At 42.5% G+C, this 17,404-nt stretch overlaps 1 protein-coding gene across 1 annotated transcript in view; it reads left to right on the forward strand.

The window, feature by feature from the left end:
• Positions 1 to 12,500, forward strand: part of LOC134350740 (CD276 antigen-like) — an 88,699-nt gene extending 76,199 nt beyond the window's left edge. Inside the window, exons 6-7 of the mRNA XM_063056362.1 lie at positions 5,608 to 5,731; positions 9,921 to 12,500. Coding sequence (XP_062912432.1) covers positions 5,608 to 5,702 — 95 coding nt within the window. The 3' untranslated portion in view covers positions 5,703 to 5,731; positions 9,921 to 12,500. The remainder of the gene's footprint in view (positions 1 to 5,607; positions 5,732 to 9,920) is intronic.
• Positions 12,501 to 17,404: the final 4,904 nt, after the last annotated feature.

Raw genomic sequence — 17,404 nt, forward strand, 5'->3', positions numbered from 1 at the left:
TTCTGCATTAATTACTCAAAGTGTGGTCTGACCTTCATCTAAGTCATAATAATAGACAAATTCAATCTCCCTGAACTAATAACACATAAACAATACTGAGTACACCATTTAAATAATCACAGTCCAGGTTCAAAAATGTATGTAAACCTCTGGAGTAATATCTTCTGAAAAAGCTATTTGGAATCAGATGTTCCAATTAATGAGATGAAATTGGAGGTGTAGGTTGTAGGGGTGTGAAATGTGAGGAGGATGTTATGAGAATGCAGGGTGACTTGGACAGGCTGGGTGAGCGGGCAGATGCAGTTTAATGTGGATAACTGTGAGGTTATCCACTTTGGTGATAAGAACAGGAAGGCAGATTATTATCTAAATGGAGTCGTTAGGAAAAGGGGAAGTAGAACGAGATCTAGGTGTTCTTGTACATCAGTCACTGAAAGCAAGCATGCAAGTACAGCAGGCAGTGAAGAAAGCTAATGGCAGGCTGGCCTTCATAACAGGGGGAATTGAGTATAAGAGCAAAGAGGTCCTTTTGCAGTTGTACGGGGCCCTGGTGAGACCACACCTGGAGTACTGTGTGCAGTTTTAGTCTCCAAATTTGAGGAAGGACATTCTTGCTATTGAGGAAGTGCAGCATAGGTTCACAAGGTTAATTCCCGGGATGGCGGGACTGTCATATGTTGAAAGATTGGAGCAACTGGGCTTGTATACTCTGGAATTTAGAAGGCTGAGAGGGGATCTTATTGAAACATATAAGATTATTAAGGGATTGGACACGCTGGAGGCAGGAAGCATGTTCCCGCTGATGGGTGAGTCCAGAACCAGAGGTCACAGTTTAAGAATAAGGGGTAGGCATTTAGAGCAGAGTTGAGGAAAAACTTTTTCACCCAGAGAGTGGTGGATATATGGAATGCTCTGCCCCAGAAGGCTGTGGAGGTCAAGTCTCTGGATGTTTTCAAGAAAGAGATGGATAGAGCTCTTAAAGATAATGGAATCAAAGGTTATGGGGATAAGGCAGGAAATGGATACTGATTGTGGATAATCAGCCATGATCACAGTGAATGGTGGTGCTGGCTCGAAGGGCGGAATGGCCTACTCCTGCACCTCTTGTCTATTGTCTATAATAAGAATTGTAGAGATACATGAAGCTGGAAAAGGCTACAGAAGTATTTCTAAAGATCTGTGTGTTCATCAGTCCACAGTAAGAGAAATTGTCTACACATGAAGGAAATTCAGTGCTGTTGCTACTCTCCCTAGGAGTGGACCTGCATCAAGAGCACAATGTGCAATGCTGAAGAAGTTGAAAAAGAACCCAAGGGAAACAGCGAAAGGCCTGCAGAAACCTTTAGAACTTGATAAATCTATTCACTGTAAGGAAGACATTGAACAAGAATGGTGTTCAGGGAAAGACTGTACAGAGGAAACCACTGCTTTCTAAAAACAACATTGCTGCACATCTCAAGTTTGCAAAAGTCCATAATACTTCTGGGACAGTGTTCTGTGGACAGGTGAAACGATAGTTGAATCTTTTGGCAGAAATGCACACTGCTATGTTTGGAGGAAATCCTCATCCCAACTGTGAAGCATAGTGGAAGGAGTATCATAGTTTGGGGCTGCTTTGCTGTCTCAGGGTATAGACAGCTTGTAGTCGTTGAAGGAACAATGAATTCAAAATTGTATCAAGACACTTTACAGAAGAATGTCAGGATAGCAGTCCGTGATCTGAAGCTTAATATAAGTTGGATGATGCAACAAGGCAATGATCCCAACCACAAGAATAAATAAACAACAGAATGCTTTAAAAAGAAGAAAATTGGTTTTTTGGAATGGTCGAGTCAGACACCAGACCTTAACCCAATTGAGATGCTGTGGCGTGTCCTGAAAATGGCTGCTCATGCAAGGGATCCCAGAAATATTGATGAACTGAAACAGTTTTGTATGGAGGAATGGTCAAAAATTCCTCCTTGTTGTTGTGCGAATCTGATCAGCAGCTACAAGAAACGTTTGGTGGAGATTATTGCTGCTAAAGGGGGTTCCATCTGTCATTAAATACAAGGGTTCAGATATTATTTCCAGCCTGGATTTTGAATGGTTAAACAATGTGTTCAATAAAGACATGAAATGTACAATTGTTTGTGTGTTACTAGTTCAGGCAGATTGTGTTTGTCTATTATTGTGACTTAGATGAAGGTCAGACCACATTTTATGAGTAATAAATGCAGAAAACCAGGTTCATTCATAGCTTGTCACATCAGACAGCCAACCACTCTAGTGTTGTTTGGTTGATGTTGAGCAGGTCAGTGTCAGCTAAATCAGGTGAGAGCAGACAGATGTGCAGAACGTGTTCAATGTTCTGCAACCTTTCGCCACACTCACAGGATTTGCTGGTCTTTAAACCCCACTTCACCATATTGTCTCCCGTCCTACAAACTCCCGCTCTCGCTCTGTTGAGAGTGCACCTCTTCCGTCTGTCAAGCAGTGCACTGTCTGGCAACATTTCTGTGGGGTCTTGCACTGTATTGTTTGGTAGGGTTCTGGCTTCTGCTGTTGCCAGAGGTCAATCCTGTATGTTTGGGCGGGATGTTCCGTGCAGTTGTTCCTCCACTGTAGCAAAACTTTTCCTCGATTTTAGGCAGTTGGAAACTGGCACATGATGATGTAGTGGGTGCTGTGGATCCGAGTTCTGTTTACCTTTTTCAATTTTTGTTGTAGTGTGTCTTCGGATCTCTGGGGGAGCAATGCCTGCAACTCTGTAAATGATGTTAGTGGGTGTGGGGCGCAGTGTGCCCGTGATTATTCGGCAGGCTTCGTTAACCAATGGGTCTATTTTCTTCGCATGGGCTGATCTGCCCCACACAGGTGCACAGTATTCTGCAGTGTGCTAGGGCAGTTGATCTAAGTGTGTGAGCATTCGCTCCCCATTTCATGCCTGCTAATTTTTTCAAGAAAGAATTGCGAGAGCCAACTTTCCCTCAGAGTTTTTGGATGTGGGTGGCGAAAGAGAGCGTCCCGTCCAGTGTCACGCCCAGATAAATTGGAGTCGGATGGTGTTCGAGCTCCTCCCCACACCAGAAGATCTTGAGTTTCCGAGCTGCTTCTCGATTCCTCAGGTGGAATGCACACACTTGAGTTTTTGATGGAACCCATTTTTCATAATACTGCTTCATTGCTTCGAGGACTGCGATTTTCTAGGAGGCTTCTTATTAGTTTGACTATGGTTTCGTTCTTTAACATTTTTAGATAATTTCAGTAGAAGGCCTCTGTGATTCAGTGTCGTATGCTGCTGTTAAGTCAACGAATACTGCCCCTGTAATTTGTCGCATTTCGAAGCCATCCTCAATATACTAGGTTAAGTTCAGGACTTGACTGCGGCAAGAGCGGCCTGGCCTGAACCCGGCTTGGTCTAGTGTTAGAAGATCTTCAACTAAGGGGGATATTCTTTCCAGTATGAATCTCTGGTAGAGATTATAGAGGGCGCAGAACAAATAATTGCAAAGGGTTCACAAACTTTTTCTTGCAACTTTAAATATAATGTTTGCCAAATAAAGCAGAAGAAACTAATTGCAATCTGGAGTACTGTGGCAGAAGATTCAGTCATGTGTTTCAGAAGAGAATTAGATAAATGCCACAGAGGAACGAAAAAATAAGACTTTACTGTAGAACTTAGCAACACAGTATAGGCCTTTCTGCCCACAATGTTATGTTGATCTTGTAACCTGCTTTTAGTTCAATCTACCATTTCCCTCCTACCTAGCCGTCCATTTTTTCTATCATCTGTGTGCCTATATAAGAGTTTCTTAAATGCCCCTAATTTATCTGCCTCTACCACCACCCCTGCTAGTGAGTTCATGCACCCACCACTGTGTGAAAGACGTGCCTCTAACATCCCCTCTGAACTTTCCTCTAATCCCCTGAAAATTAAGTCCCCTTGCCATTTCCGCTCTGGAAAAAAGTCCCTGGTATCCATTCGATCTATGCCTCTTATCATCTTGTACACCTTTTACCAAGTCACCTCTCATCCTCCTTCACGCCAAACAAAAATGTCCTGGCTCGCTCAACCTACCCTCATAAGACATACTCTCTAATCCTGCAGAATACTGGTAAATTTCCTCTGCACTCTCTAAAACTTCCACATCCTTCCTATGTTGAGACAACAGGACTGAGCACAATATTCCAAGTGTGGTTTAACGAGAGATTTATAGAGCAGCAATGTATTTTGTCTGTAAGGCAACAGCCTTGGATTTATGATGTCCTTAGAAACATCGAAAAACTACAGCACAATACAGCCCTTCGGTCCACGATGCTATGCCGAACAATTAGTGAGGTGACTGCAGAAGTACTTGCCAACATCTAGCATGAATGATGGTACCACTCCCTATCAGTGGAGTTGATTGAAATTTGTGTTGTGCTAGAAGTTGCAGTTCATGGAACTGCAGTTGGTCAGAGATCAATAACCCTGATATCTGTACAAATGAAAGACCTTGCTACAAGCTGTGTGTGTGTGTGCAGCGAATGTTCTCTACTGAGTCCTGTCCTTGTCTGTTGTGCTACAGAAATAGCATTCCTGACATAGTTACTGCCAGTATTTCATCCCTCCCTTAAAGTTTGGAACTTTACAAAGTAGGCAACCGATGCAAAGAAATGTGGAAGCGTGTGCTGCTTCCTCAGATCCTGATCTCAGGTGCTGTCCGTATGTTTTTTGCATGTTCTCTTTGACTATATTGGCTTCCCTGAGGTGGTTATTTCCCACTACATCACAACCTGTGTGTTAGTCGTTGGGTTAATTGGTCACTTTCATTTACCCCAGTCTAGGCACCAGGCAAATTAGGGTGGTTAATGGAAGTCACAGAGCACAACAGGCCCTTCATCCCGTCTAATCCATGCTGAATAAGTTTCATCGACCTGCACCTGGACCTATAGCTCTCCATATCCCTCCCATCAGTGTACATATCAAAACTTGCCTCTACTATTGCAATCGACACCACACTTGCCAGTTCTGTATGTGAAGAAAAGTAGGTTGCAGGCACTCAAGTAGGGAAATGAGATTGAGATTGTATTGAAACCACTGGCATAGACTCGGGAAAAGTCTGAATGGCTTTCACTGTCATAAAGAATGGTCGTGGATTTTTATTTATTAATCTTTCTAAAGTATAAAATAATTAGAAGATGCTGGAGCGCTCAGCAGGTCAGCCTCGATCTGATATGGAAGAAAGTTCACATTTCAGGTGGATGCAACACAAAATGTGTGGAGGGTCAGGCTGCATCAGTGGAGGGAATTGGACAGTTGACGTTTCGTGTCGAAACCCTCATCTGGACAACCCAAATGAAGGGGCACAACCCAAAATGTCAGCGGCTCATTTCCTTCCATGGATGTTGCCTGACCAGCTACATTCCTTCAGTACTTTACATTTTGCTCCAGATTCTAGTATTTGCAATCTCTTGTGGCTCCTCTTCAGAGAAAAGCCTAGTTCAAATGAAAGATCATGTATTTGAAACATGAAACATTAGCCTTTCTGAAACAGCTGCACATGTTATAGTTGATAGGTTATGTGTTTCCTGTGAGGTGTGGGTGCCAAGTATACTGGTAAACAATGTTAGTATGTTTTGCAGTTCACAGGATACCTTTGGGAACAGTGATTGGTGCTACCGGAGCCAGCATCTGTGCACTTGTCTTGATTTTGGCTGTCTGTTGGAGTTGGTGGTAACAAGTGGGCAATGCAACTGGGGTCCTGTGGTGAGTATCAGGCCATTCAGAGGTGTTATCTAAGCAGATTATGGTTCCCTTCAGTACAACTATAAAATGATCAGAGAAGAAGGAATACAATCAGTTCCTCGTGCTAGCTCTGCCATTCAGTACAATGATGCATGATCTTTTATCTCAGTGTTATTTCCCTGTGTTAAACCCCGTATCCTTGATTCCTTTTATATCCAACGTTTTGTCAGTGTCATTTGACTGGTTGCATCACTGTCTGGTATGGACAAGATTGGAAAAAGCTGCAGAAAGCTGCAAACTTGGCCAGGTCCATCTTGGGCACTTATTGAGAACATCTTCAAAAGGTAATGCCTTAAGAGGAAGGCATCAATTATTAATAACCCCCATCACCCTGAACTTGCCCTCTTCTGGTTGTATTTTATAGTTTTTATGTTCTGTTCTGTGCTGCTGCCGCAAAGAAAAACTGAGCCAAGTTGTTGACAGTCAGAATTGGCCATTTCTACTAGAGGCATAAATAAAGAACAAGTTATCTAAAGATATTGAGGCTTGATATTGTGTCCTTAAGGCTGCCAACACCCAGAGAGAAAATGAGTTGTTCTTCCACAAGCTTGGTCCATGAAGCCACAGACAAAAAAGCCAGAATTGGATGCAGAATTACAGTGACAAAGTTCAAAATAAGTTTATTATTTTAAATACATATATGTCACTATATACTGTCTGATTCATTTTCTTGCAGGCATTCACAATAAATACAAAGTACCACAATAGACTCAGTGAGAAACTACACACAAAGATGGGCAAACAACCAAGGTGCAAAATCAAAAAGAAAAATGAAATAGTAATAGATAAATAAGTAATAAATAAGTGTTTTAGAGTCTTTGCACAGTTGCAGACAGATAACTGGAAGCTTCTACAGATTGAACACTGATGTGTGTTTGGCTTCTCCAATCTAGTGATCATATTGTGAATACCAGATGCAGTACAACAGATTGGAGTAAATGAATCGTTGTTTCAGATAGAAGGACTGTGTGGGTTCCAAGATTGCATCAAGGGAGTGAAGTGACAGGTGTTAAATCTTCTGTTGTTTCATAGCAAAGTGCTATGGGAGAGAATGATTGGTGGGAGCAGAAGAGCAAGTCAGGGGGTTGTGAAGGGAGAGTGGTGAGAGAGAAAGGAATGTGTGTCTGCTGGTAGAATCGTGGAGCTGGCAGAAGTTACAAAAGATGATCAGTTCGGTGTGAAGGCTGATGGACTCAAAGGTAAAGATCAGAATCATGTTTAATATCACTGCATTGTGAAATGCTGACTTCCTCCAGCATTTTGTGTGTATTGCTTTGGATTTCCAGTATCTGCAGATTTTCTTGTGTTTGTGCTTCAACTGTTTATTTCTATGCACAGATGCTACTTGACTCGCTGAATTCTTCCAGCATTTTGTGTTGTTCCAGATTTGCAACATCAGCAGTCTCTGTTGTGTTTGCAGAGGTTGCCCACACCCTCCTCGCTCCTCTATCTGGTGCTGGTTCCATCTGCCCCTTGGTTCCTTTTATCACCTCCTTCACTGATCAGAATCCAGCACTACTTACTTTTGTGTTCCAGTTTATTCCACTCCACCTGCTGTCTCCAACCCTAACACTTTCCACCCCTTCTCTTTCTTTGTCCACCACAGTTTTTCATTCGCTTGCTCAAGCCCTCCTTTTCCCTACAGGGCACAACTTGCCTGTCATTTTACACTCCTCAGTCTACCACCTCAGACTCCCATCTCACCGCTCTCCTCCTGAGCCCTGATGGAGGGTTTCTACCCAAAACATCGACTGGTGGGAAAGCAGTCATTAAGAATCTCCACCATCCGGGCCATGCTCTCTTCTCATTGCTGCCATCAAGGGGAGAGATACAGAAGCCTTCTGTCCCATGCCAGCAGGTTCAGGAGCGGTTATTACCACTCAAACATCAGGCTCGTGAACCTGAGGGGGTAACTTCACTCAGTTCAGCACTGAACTGATTCTACAACCTATGGACTTGTATTCAAAGCCTCTGCAATTCATGTTCTCAGTATTGTTTATTATTATTGTATTTGCACAGTTTGTCTTCATTTGCACATTGGTTCATTGTTAGTCTTCAAGCCTTGGAGAAGAACAGCACAGAAACAAACCATTTGGTCCCTCTAGCCCATGCCAAAACTATTTAAACTGCCTACTCCCATTGACCTGCAACAGGGCCCTCCGTACCCCTACCACCCATGTACCCATCCAAACTTCAATGTTGAAATCTAACTCGCATGCACCACTTGTGTTGGTAGCTCATTCCACACACTCACGATACTCTGTGAAGAGGTTTCACCTCATGTTCCTCTAAAGCCATGATCTCTGTACACACACAACCTCTGTGCAAAAAGCCTGTTTGCCTTTTCCTCACCTATACCCCTTATAATTTTTTTCACCTCTATCAAATGCCCAATCAATCTTCTGTGTTGTAAAGAATACAGTCCAAACCTATTCAGTCTTTCCTTATAAATCAGGTCCTCCAGACCCAGCAACACCATTGTAATTTTTCCCTTTCAACCTTGTTTACATTTTTTCTGTAGGTAGGTGACCAAAACTGCGTACAATACTCCAAATTAGGCCTCACCATTGTCTTATACAACTTGAACATAACAGCCCATCTTCTGTACTCAGTACATTGATTTATGAAGGCCGATATGCCAAAAGCTTTCTTTATGACCCTATCTACTTATGATGCCACTTCCAATGAATTATGGATTATGAATTAAGAATTATGCCTTACTGTCTACTGTGTAAGACCCACCCTGGTTGGTCCTACCGAAGTGCAAAACCTCACATTGTCTCTATTAAATTCCATCTGCCATTTTTCAGTCCACTTTTCCAATTGATGTAAGCCATGATGGCCTTCCTCACTGTCGACTACACCCCAAATCTTGGTGTCATCCACAAATTTGCTGATCCTTCAGTAAGTATTCAGATCATCGATATACAGTAGATGACAAACAACAAAGGACTCAGCACCGATCCCTGCAGCACATCAGTAATCACAGGCCTCCAGTCAGAGAGGCAACCATCTTCTACCATTCTCTGGCTTCTCCCTGAAGCCAATGTATCATCTAATTTACTGCCTCACACCTTTGTGTGTAGCTTTTCATTGATTCCATTGTATTTCTTTGTTTTACTGTGAATGCCCATAAGAAAATGAATCTTGTGGGGTAGTATGTTGTGGCATATATACATTTTGATAATTTACTTTGAAGTTTGGTCATCTCACCTTTCCATTCTGAGCCCTGATACAGGGCTTTGACCCGAACCATCGACATTTCCTTTCCTCCCGCAGATGCTGCAACCATTCTCCCCTTGAGCTGAAGTTGTTCTTGTCTGCCAAAGGTGGTACAGAATTAGATACAGTTGCTCCAGCTGGATCTGACCAATGTTAATATACAGTAGCATCTGGTTGGAATCTTTATCCCAGCCTCTTAAGACCATAACAGGAGGAATTCATCTTATTCTTCCAATTTCCCTACCTCCTCTGCATCTGCATGAGGTTGTTTGTATAGACACTGGTGAGATCAAATTTTGAGTATAATGTGTAGTTCTAATTGCTTACCTACAGGAAGGAGTACAGTGAAAATTTACAAGGATGTTGCTGGGATTTGAGGGCCTGGGTTATAGGAAAATGTTGAATAAGTTAGGACTCTATTCCCTAAAGCATAGGAGAATGAGGAAAATTTGGTCCAGGTGTACACAATTATGAAGGGATAGATAGGGTAAATGCAAGCAGGCTTTTTCCACTGAGGTTTAATGAGACTAGAACTAGAGTCATAGCTTAAGAGTGAAGGATGAAATATTTAAGGGGAATGTGAGGGGGATCTTCTTCACTCAGAGGGTGGTGCAAGTTCCATTGCAACATTTTAAAGAGAAATACACGGTGTGCTGAGGAGCTCAGAAGGTCAGGCAACATCTATGAATGGGAATAAAACGGTCAGCGTTTCCAGCCAAGACTCTTCATTAGTACTCGAATCTTTAAAGCAAGTTTGGATAAGAATGTGGTTGAGAGGGGTATGGAGGACTATGTACCAGGTACAGATCAGTGGGATTGGATAAGATAACTGACACAGGCAAGGTGATCTGGAGGGCCTGTTTCTGTGCTGTAATATTCTGTGTTTCTATGACACAAAGTAAATATTAACCTCTACTCTGGTTAACAGGTTCCCCCTGTGTGACTGTCTATATCACTGAAGACTCTGCTGGTTAAAAGAAACCTCTGGTGCAGATGCAGAACAAACTTGAAGGGGGTGTAAAGCACTTGGCTCCACTCTGTACGCAACAAAGACTCACCTCCTTTCCCATTGACACTAGAGCCAACTGCATCCATGCACTCAACTTTCTTTGAAAGCAGCAATTCCTGTAGTAAACTGCATGGGGAACGATGCTGTCGGCAAAGAACAAAACTATCAAAGACCGGTGCTGTGTTAATGGGTTTGTTTTTGCACTTTACAGTGTGGTACCAGCACTGTGTTGTAGCAAGTGTTCCAATGGTAAACCTGTGTATCGCTGCAAAAACTGACTTCTACAATCAGGGACACTGCAAATCGATTTCTGACAACTATTGAATTTTCAATTTATGACCTGTCTGTAGTTATAGCAGTGACTTTACTGAAACAATAACTGTAGACTCACTCAGTCTGTTTATACCATTGAACCGTGCACTTCAAGGACCATACACGGCTAGCAATGAATAGATTTGGACATCTTATCATCCAGTGAGAAGGAGATTAAACTGGCATAATTAAATTTCTTAAGTGAAGTACAGCATAACTCCTTAAGATGTTGCTGTGGAAGCGAATCTGTATTATTGGGACGGATGGATCCAAGATTCCAGAAGTATTGTAAGGGAAAAGGTGTTTATCTTGGTACAGTTGTCACACTTTTCATTGTAACTTTCAGTCCTTTGGTTTGGAAGTGACATCTCGAAACAATCCAGTGTTCTAACTACTTTCTCTACCTCCCATTTCTTTCACCTGAGAATTGGGGACCCATTGTGGGTAAGGTTTCCTTTTTCACCCTTTCAGGCACGGGATACACTGTCAGAATGATGAGTTAGATTGCAGTAAACTGCAAAGGTTTTGAGTATATGATGATGCAAATAATACTGTTCCACTCCATGCCTCAACCATTTCTCTTTACAAAGTGCCCCAGTCCTGTTCTCCATCAGCTAATCTCTCTGTGAGGATCCAATCTTTAAACAATGTTACATTTATTACAACTGTCTAGGTAATCTCAATTTTTTATTGAGTCACTTCCTGGCCTGTAGTGTTCCTGGGGAAATAAAAAAACAATTCTGGAACAGGTTACAGCTCACCATTCCCAGTCCAGCAGTGGGATCATATTTTCTGTTGGGTTGTAACTAATGCGGCTAAGTCTGCTTGTTTATTGGCATAATGGTAGGGGGTGCACTGCCTTGGTGCTTTGATACAGCACAAGGATTGGCTGGGATCATCCTAAAGCAGCTGATAGTCCACCATACTGCACGTTTGACCTCTGTTGTGTACGGGTCCATAGTAGAAGGCACAATGCTTCTTTGAAACTATGAGTTAATGAGGTTTCAGATCAGATTCGGTATTGAGATTTGAAACTGTCATTCTGGTTATGCAAAATAATTTCTACATACTTCAGCTTTCCAGCCCCTCCAAATTGCACAAGTTGCTTTCATTGTTGACTGACCATTATTCACTCCCGGAGTTGTGATGTTGAACTTGATTATGCCTCGCAAAGTTGATCTGTAAAGCCTGTCCTTTTACATTTGGTTTTCCACTCCCCAATTGTTGATATGCTGAAGAGACAAAGGTTAATACAGTATCTGTATTGTTATATAAAATTACGTCTCTGAGTAACACTGACAGTGGAAGATCCTGACTTCCACTGTGTGCATTGACTTTTCTATGCAGAGCCATTGTTTCAAGAACATATCCTGTGTTGAAACCAGTACCTTTTGTACACAGCCTCCTATTGTTATAGATGTTTCCTGCTCCAATTTCTGCATGTTGGACTTCCCATAAGTACTTTAGTTAGTCATTATCTCATTTCCAGTTTCAAACTTGACCTGGTTAGTTTTAGTAACTGATGTCTCGATTTCCAAAGGACTAAGACAATTGGCAGCAATTATGTTCCATGCAGTGAGTTTGGAGATCATAGTTGTTGAGTGTAGCTCAGATGAAGCTGACTGGAAATGTCCACAATCAACTTCCCTCTGATACAGATATGGACTGTCACACCAACATAAACAAGAATGGCTGCAAGCTTTGTAATTGGTTCCCATAGTGCTGGTAAGCTTGCCAGTTCTGGTGAAGAGTAGAGTAGAGTGTAAATGCTGGGCCATTGAATGGACCTGTGCTAAGCATGGGGTCAGACATGGGAATGCTAGGTTCAATAACTGCAATACTACAGAGAGTATTAAATTGCAGTAATGCCAATTCTGTAGTGTAAGGTTAGTAGATATTAATATTTGCCTTTTCTGTATGATTTTCTGTATAATGATTGGCTAAGCCTGTGTTCACTGGCTCCTGTTCACAACTTCCTTCTGTTGGTCAGTTACCCAGAGAGGGGAGGGAGAGTTGACAGCCTTGAGTTTGATGTCTCACACAATCACATTAAGTGTCAAGTCACTGATCATTTTTAGTTCTATAACCCTTGCCAAACAAAAACATGGAAATGTGTTTGTTTAATGATGTTTGTCTCTTTCCCCTCTGATTCAGAGGCTTTGACATTTAAATACATCAATAATTTAGTTTCTGCATGTGTTTGATTCATTTCTCCCTATACCATTCTCCAAGTTGTACACATCAAAGGAAGAGACTTTGAATGTCCAAGATCTGTTGCACTGGATAATGGTTGGCTTGTTCCTCAACCCAACACTCTTCCCCCACCTTACCAAACTCATTGGTGCTACAACTTTTAAAAATCATCACTGTAGATCCTGGGAGATGTAGTTTAGCTGCTGTGTGCAGTGGTATCAGCTTCAAACATTTGCTGTGAAAACACAAGTAAAATTAAAAACACTGCAGATGAAGAATTCTGCTTCACTCCACTGATGCTGTCTGGTGTGAGCATTTTCAGCATCTTCCGATTTTATTTGAGGTTTCTGGCTGGATTGCCTGGAATTTCTCAGCCTTGGGAAGAGAATGTGAGTTGTTGCATGATTAGATTATGAAGACACGTAGTCCTCTTTTTATTGCCATTTAGTAATGCATGCATTAAGAAATGATACATTATTTTCTCCGGTGTGATATCACAAAACAGGACAGACCAAGAATGAAAAAACTGACAAAACCACATAATTATAGCATATAGTTACAACAGTGCAACAATACCATAACTTGATGAAGAAGTCCATGAGCACGGTAAAGTTCAAAGTCTCTCAAATGTCCCACATCTCACGCAGACGGGAGAAGGAAGAAAAACTTTCCCTGCTATGCCGACCAATCCAACTCTGAGTCATCCAAAAACTTCGAGCTCTGATCAGCTGTCCGACACCGAGTACTGAACGCCATCTCTGTCCGAACGATTCGACCTCCTTCTCGGTCGCCAACAGCAGGCAAAGCCCAGAATTTTGAGGCCTACCCTGCGAAAGATTCCGGACCACACAGTAACGACAGCAGCAAACGAGCATTTCAGAAATTTTTCCAGATGTTGCTCTGTGCTTTCACGTCCAGTCTCCATCAAATCAGAATTGTCCACGGCCCCTATTTAACAGATACGATATCATTTTTCACCAGAGGGCTGCGCAGGTGCGCCGCCGTCTTCTCCTCCCATCTGTATTACATCTTGAATGTTAGTGTTCTGGACCTGCCTTAGACTGGAATAGGATCTAACTGTTTTGGAGAGAATTCCATATATGACTTAGTCTTGTACTTTAAACTGCTTTCTGCCTTACTCTTGAAGGACCATTCGAGACGTTACGATTGTGCTCAGTGTAACACCGTGCTAGGCTTTATTGATTGGCATCCATTTGTTTCCAGCTGGAGGTTGAACCCATTGTTGACCTTGACCTTTGTATCCGACCCTCTGCAACTTCATTCAGAAAATAAAATACAGAATAGTACAGGGCCTTTGGTCCACAGTGCTGTGCTGGCCTTTTAACCTACTCCCAACATCAATCTGACCTTCCCTCCCTCATGGCCCCCCATTTCACTTTCATCCATCTGTCTGTCTAAGAGTGTCAAAGTTGAAAGGAAATTTATTATTTTAGTATATTTACATACAGTTGCAAGAAAATGTTTGTGAACCCTTTGCAATTACTTGGTTATACATAAAATGTGGTCTGATCTTCATCTAAAGCAAAATATCAGACGAACACAATCTGCCTGAACTAATAACACCCAAATAATTGTTGTACTAGTCAATACTGAGTACACCATTTAAGCAATCACAATCTGGTTTCAAAAAAATTATGTGTAACTCTGGGGGTTCTGCTTTCTACAAAAGCTATTTGGAGTCAGGTATTACAATCAAAACAATGAGATTGGAGATGTGGGTTGTAGAGGTGCCTTGCCCTATTTTTTTAAAAGTGGAAGTCAGGTCACTGACAGCCTGCTCTTCTCAAGAAAGATCTGTTTATGGGCACCATGCCTCAATCAGAACAACTTAAAGAGGATTGTAGAAGAATTGGAGAGATGCATGAAGCTGGAAAATGCTACAGACACATTTCTAAGGACCTGAGTGTTAATCAGTGTATAGTAAGAGAAATTGTCTACAAAGGAAAGAAATTCAGTGCTGTTGCCGCTCTCCCTAGGTGTGGGCATCCTGCAAAGATCACACCAACAGCACAATGTGCAAAGCTGAAAATGAAAAAGAACCCGAGGGTAACAGAAAAGGACCTGCAGAAATCTCTGCATCTTGTGATGTTAATGTGTCCACTATAAGAACAAGAATGGTACTCATGTAAGGGCACCATGGAGGAAACCATTGTTCTCCAGAAAAAAAATTGCTGCATGTCTAAAGTGGCAAAAGACCAACAGAATGTACCACTATGCTTATAGGACAACATTCTGTGGATAGGTGAGACAAAAGTTGAACATTTTGGTAGAAATGTTTGAAGGGGAAAGGGCACTGCAACTTCATCCATACTGTGCAGCATAGTGGAAGGAGCATCCTGGTTTGGGGTTGCTTTGCTGCCTCAGGTCCTGGAATGCTTGCCATCGTTGAAGGAACACTAAAATACCTTGATAGAATTTTGTATTCACAGGAGAATGTCAGGGTAAACAACAGGAATTCTGCAGATGCTGGAAATTCAAGCAACACACATCCTGATGAAGGGTCTGGGCCTGAAACGTCGACTGTACCTCTTCCTAGAGATGCTGCCTGGCCTGCTGTGAAGAATGTCAGGGTAACAGTCCACCTGAAATTTAATAGAAATTGGGTGATGCAACAAGACAATGATCAGAAACACAAATAAATCAGCAACAGAATGGTGAAGAAAAATTGTGTTTTGGAATGGCTAAGTCGGAGTCCCAACCTCAACCTAATTGAGATGCTATGTCGTGACCGGAAGAGGGCTGTTCATATAAGGTATCCCAGAGATATTGTTGGACTGAAACAGTTTTGTATGGATAAATGGTCTAAAATTTCCCCTCATCATTGTCCAAGTCTGATCAGCAACTGTAGGAAATGTTTGGTGGAGGTTATTGCTGTTAAATGAGGTCGCCAGTTGTTAGGAGGGTTTACATACTTTTTCCAGCCTGGATTTTGAATGACTAAACAATGTGTACAATAAAGACATGAAAATACAATTGTTTGTATGTTATTTGTTTAGACAGATTGTGTTTGTCTGTTGTAACTTAGATGAAGATCAGACAGCATTTTGAAAGCATTGATGGAAAAAGCTAGGTAATTGCGAAGGGTTCACAAACTTTTTCTTGCAACTGTATGCTGAAGGCAGGATCTGTGGCATTTAAGTCTAGTGACCCAGGCCTGTACCATAAAACCGGGTATGATTTGCGGAGGGCTACTTTAAGGGCAAAGAGACAATTTTGAACGAGGTTGGAGGCGATATCTGATGCACTGCAACTCTGGCAGGGTCCACAAGACATTACTTCCTACAAAGCGAAACCCAATAGTATGAATGGTAGCGATGCTTCACTATCACATAAACTCAACGCCTTCTATGCCCGCTTTGAAAGGGAGAACACTACAGCTGTGAAGATCCCTGCTGCACTTAATAACTCTGATATCTGTCTCAGAGGCCGATGTTAGATGTCTTTAAAGAGAGTGAACCCTCACAAGGCAGAAGGTCCCAATGAAGTACCTGAGAAGGCTCTGAAAACCCATGCCAACCAAACTAGCGGGAGTATTCAAGGACATTTTCAACTTCTCACTGCTACGGGCGGAAGTTCCCACTTGCTCCAACAGTTACACCAGTGCCTAAGAAGAATAATGTGGGCTGCCTTAATGACTATTGCCCGGTCAAAATACTTTAAGAGGTTGGTTATGACTAGACTGAACTGCCTTAGCAAGGACCTGGACCAATTGCAATTTGCCTATCGTCACAATTGGTGCAACGTCAATGGCTCTCAACATGGCTTCAGATTACCTAGACAACACAAACACCTACGTTTGAGAAGTCAATGTTCATGCCGTCAGGTTGGAGGCTACCCAGATGGAATATAAGGTGTTGTTCCTCCAACCTGAGTGTGGCTTCATCTTTACAGTAGAGGAGGCCGTGGATAGACATTGACTTCTCAAACTTCTGCTAATGCCCCACCTCCCCTTCGTATCCCATCCGTTATTTATTTATATACACACATTCTTTTTCTCTCTCTCTCCTTTTTCTCCCTCTGTCTTCACTATACCCCCTGCCCATCCTCTGGGTTCCTCCCCCCCCCCCATTTTCTTTTTCCCTAGGCCTCCTGCCCCATGATCCTCTCATATCCCTTTTGCCAATCAACTGTCCAGCTCTTGGCTCCATCCTGCCCCCTCCTGTCTTGGCTTCATCCCTCCCCCTCCTGTCTTCTATCATTTCGGATCTCCCCCTCCCACTCCCAATTTCAAATCTCTTACTATCTCTTCTTTCAGTTAGTCCTGACGAAGGGTCTCAGCCTGAAACATCGACTATACCTCTTCCTGGAGATGCCGCCTGGCCTGCTGTGTTCACCAGCAACTTTGATGTGTGTTGCTTGAAATTCCAGCATCTGCAGATTTCCTCGTGTTTGTGTTTTTAAATACCATCCGGGAATCTTGTTCTCATCCACAGAAACTCCTGTCCATTCCCCTAACTAACGAATTCCCTATCACCACAGCATGCCTCTTCTTCCCCTTCAGTTCTGATTCACAGAGGCAGACTCTGTGCTAGAGACTTGACCACTGCAACTTTTCTCTTAGTTCATCCCCTCATCCTCAACAGTATCCTAATAGATAGACCTTTTGTTGAGGGGAATGGCCCCTGGGGTACTCTGTACTGGATCTTCAAACCCTTCCTCTTTCCTGATTGTCAGCCAGTTTCCTGGGTCCTGCACCTCAAGTGTAACTACCTCTCTATATGCCTATCTATTATCCGCTCAGATTCCCAAATGATTCAGAGTTCGTCCTGTTCCAGCTCCAAGTCCTGAACATGGTTTGTTAGAATCTGCAGCTGGATGCACTTCTCACTGCTGTAGTTCTCAGAGCCACTAGATATCTCCTTGCCTTCCCATATCCC

The sequence above is a fragment of the Mobula hypostoma genome, chromosome 8 (genome assembly GCF_963921235.1).
Source record: "Mobula hypostoma chromosome 8, sMobHyp1.1, whole genome shotgun sequence".
Lineage (NCBI taxonomy): Eukaryota > Metazoa > Chordata > Chondrichthyes > Myliobatiformes > Myliobatidae > Mobula > Mobula hypostoma.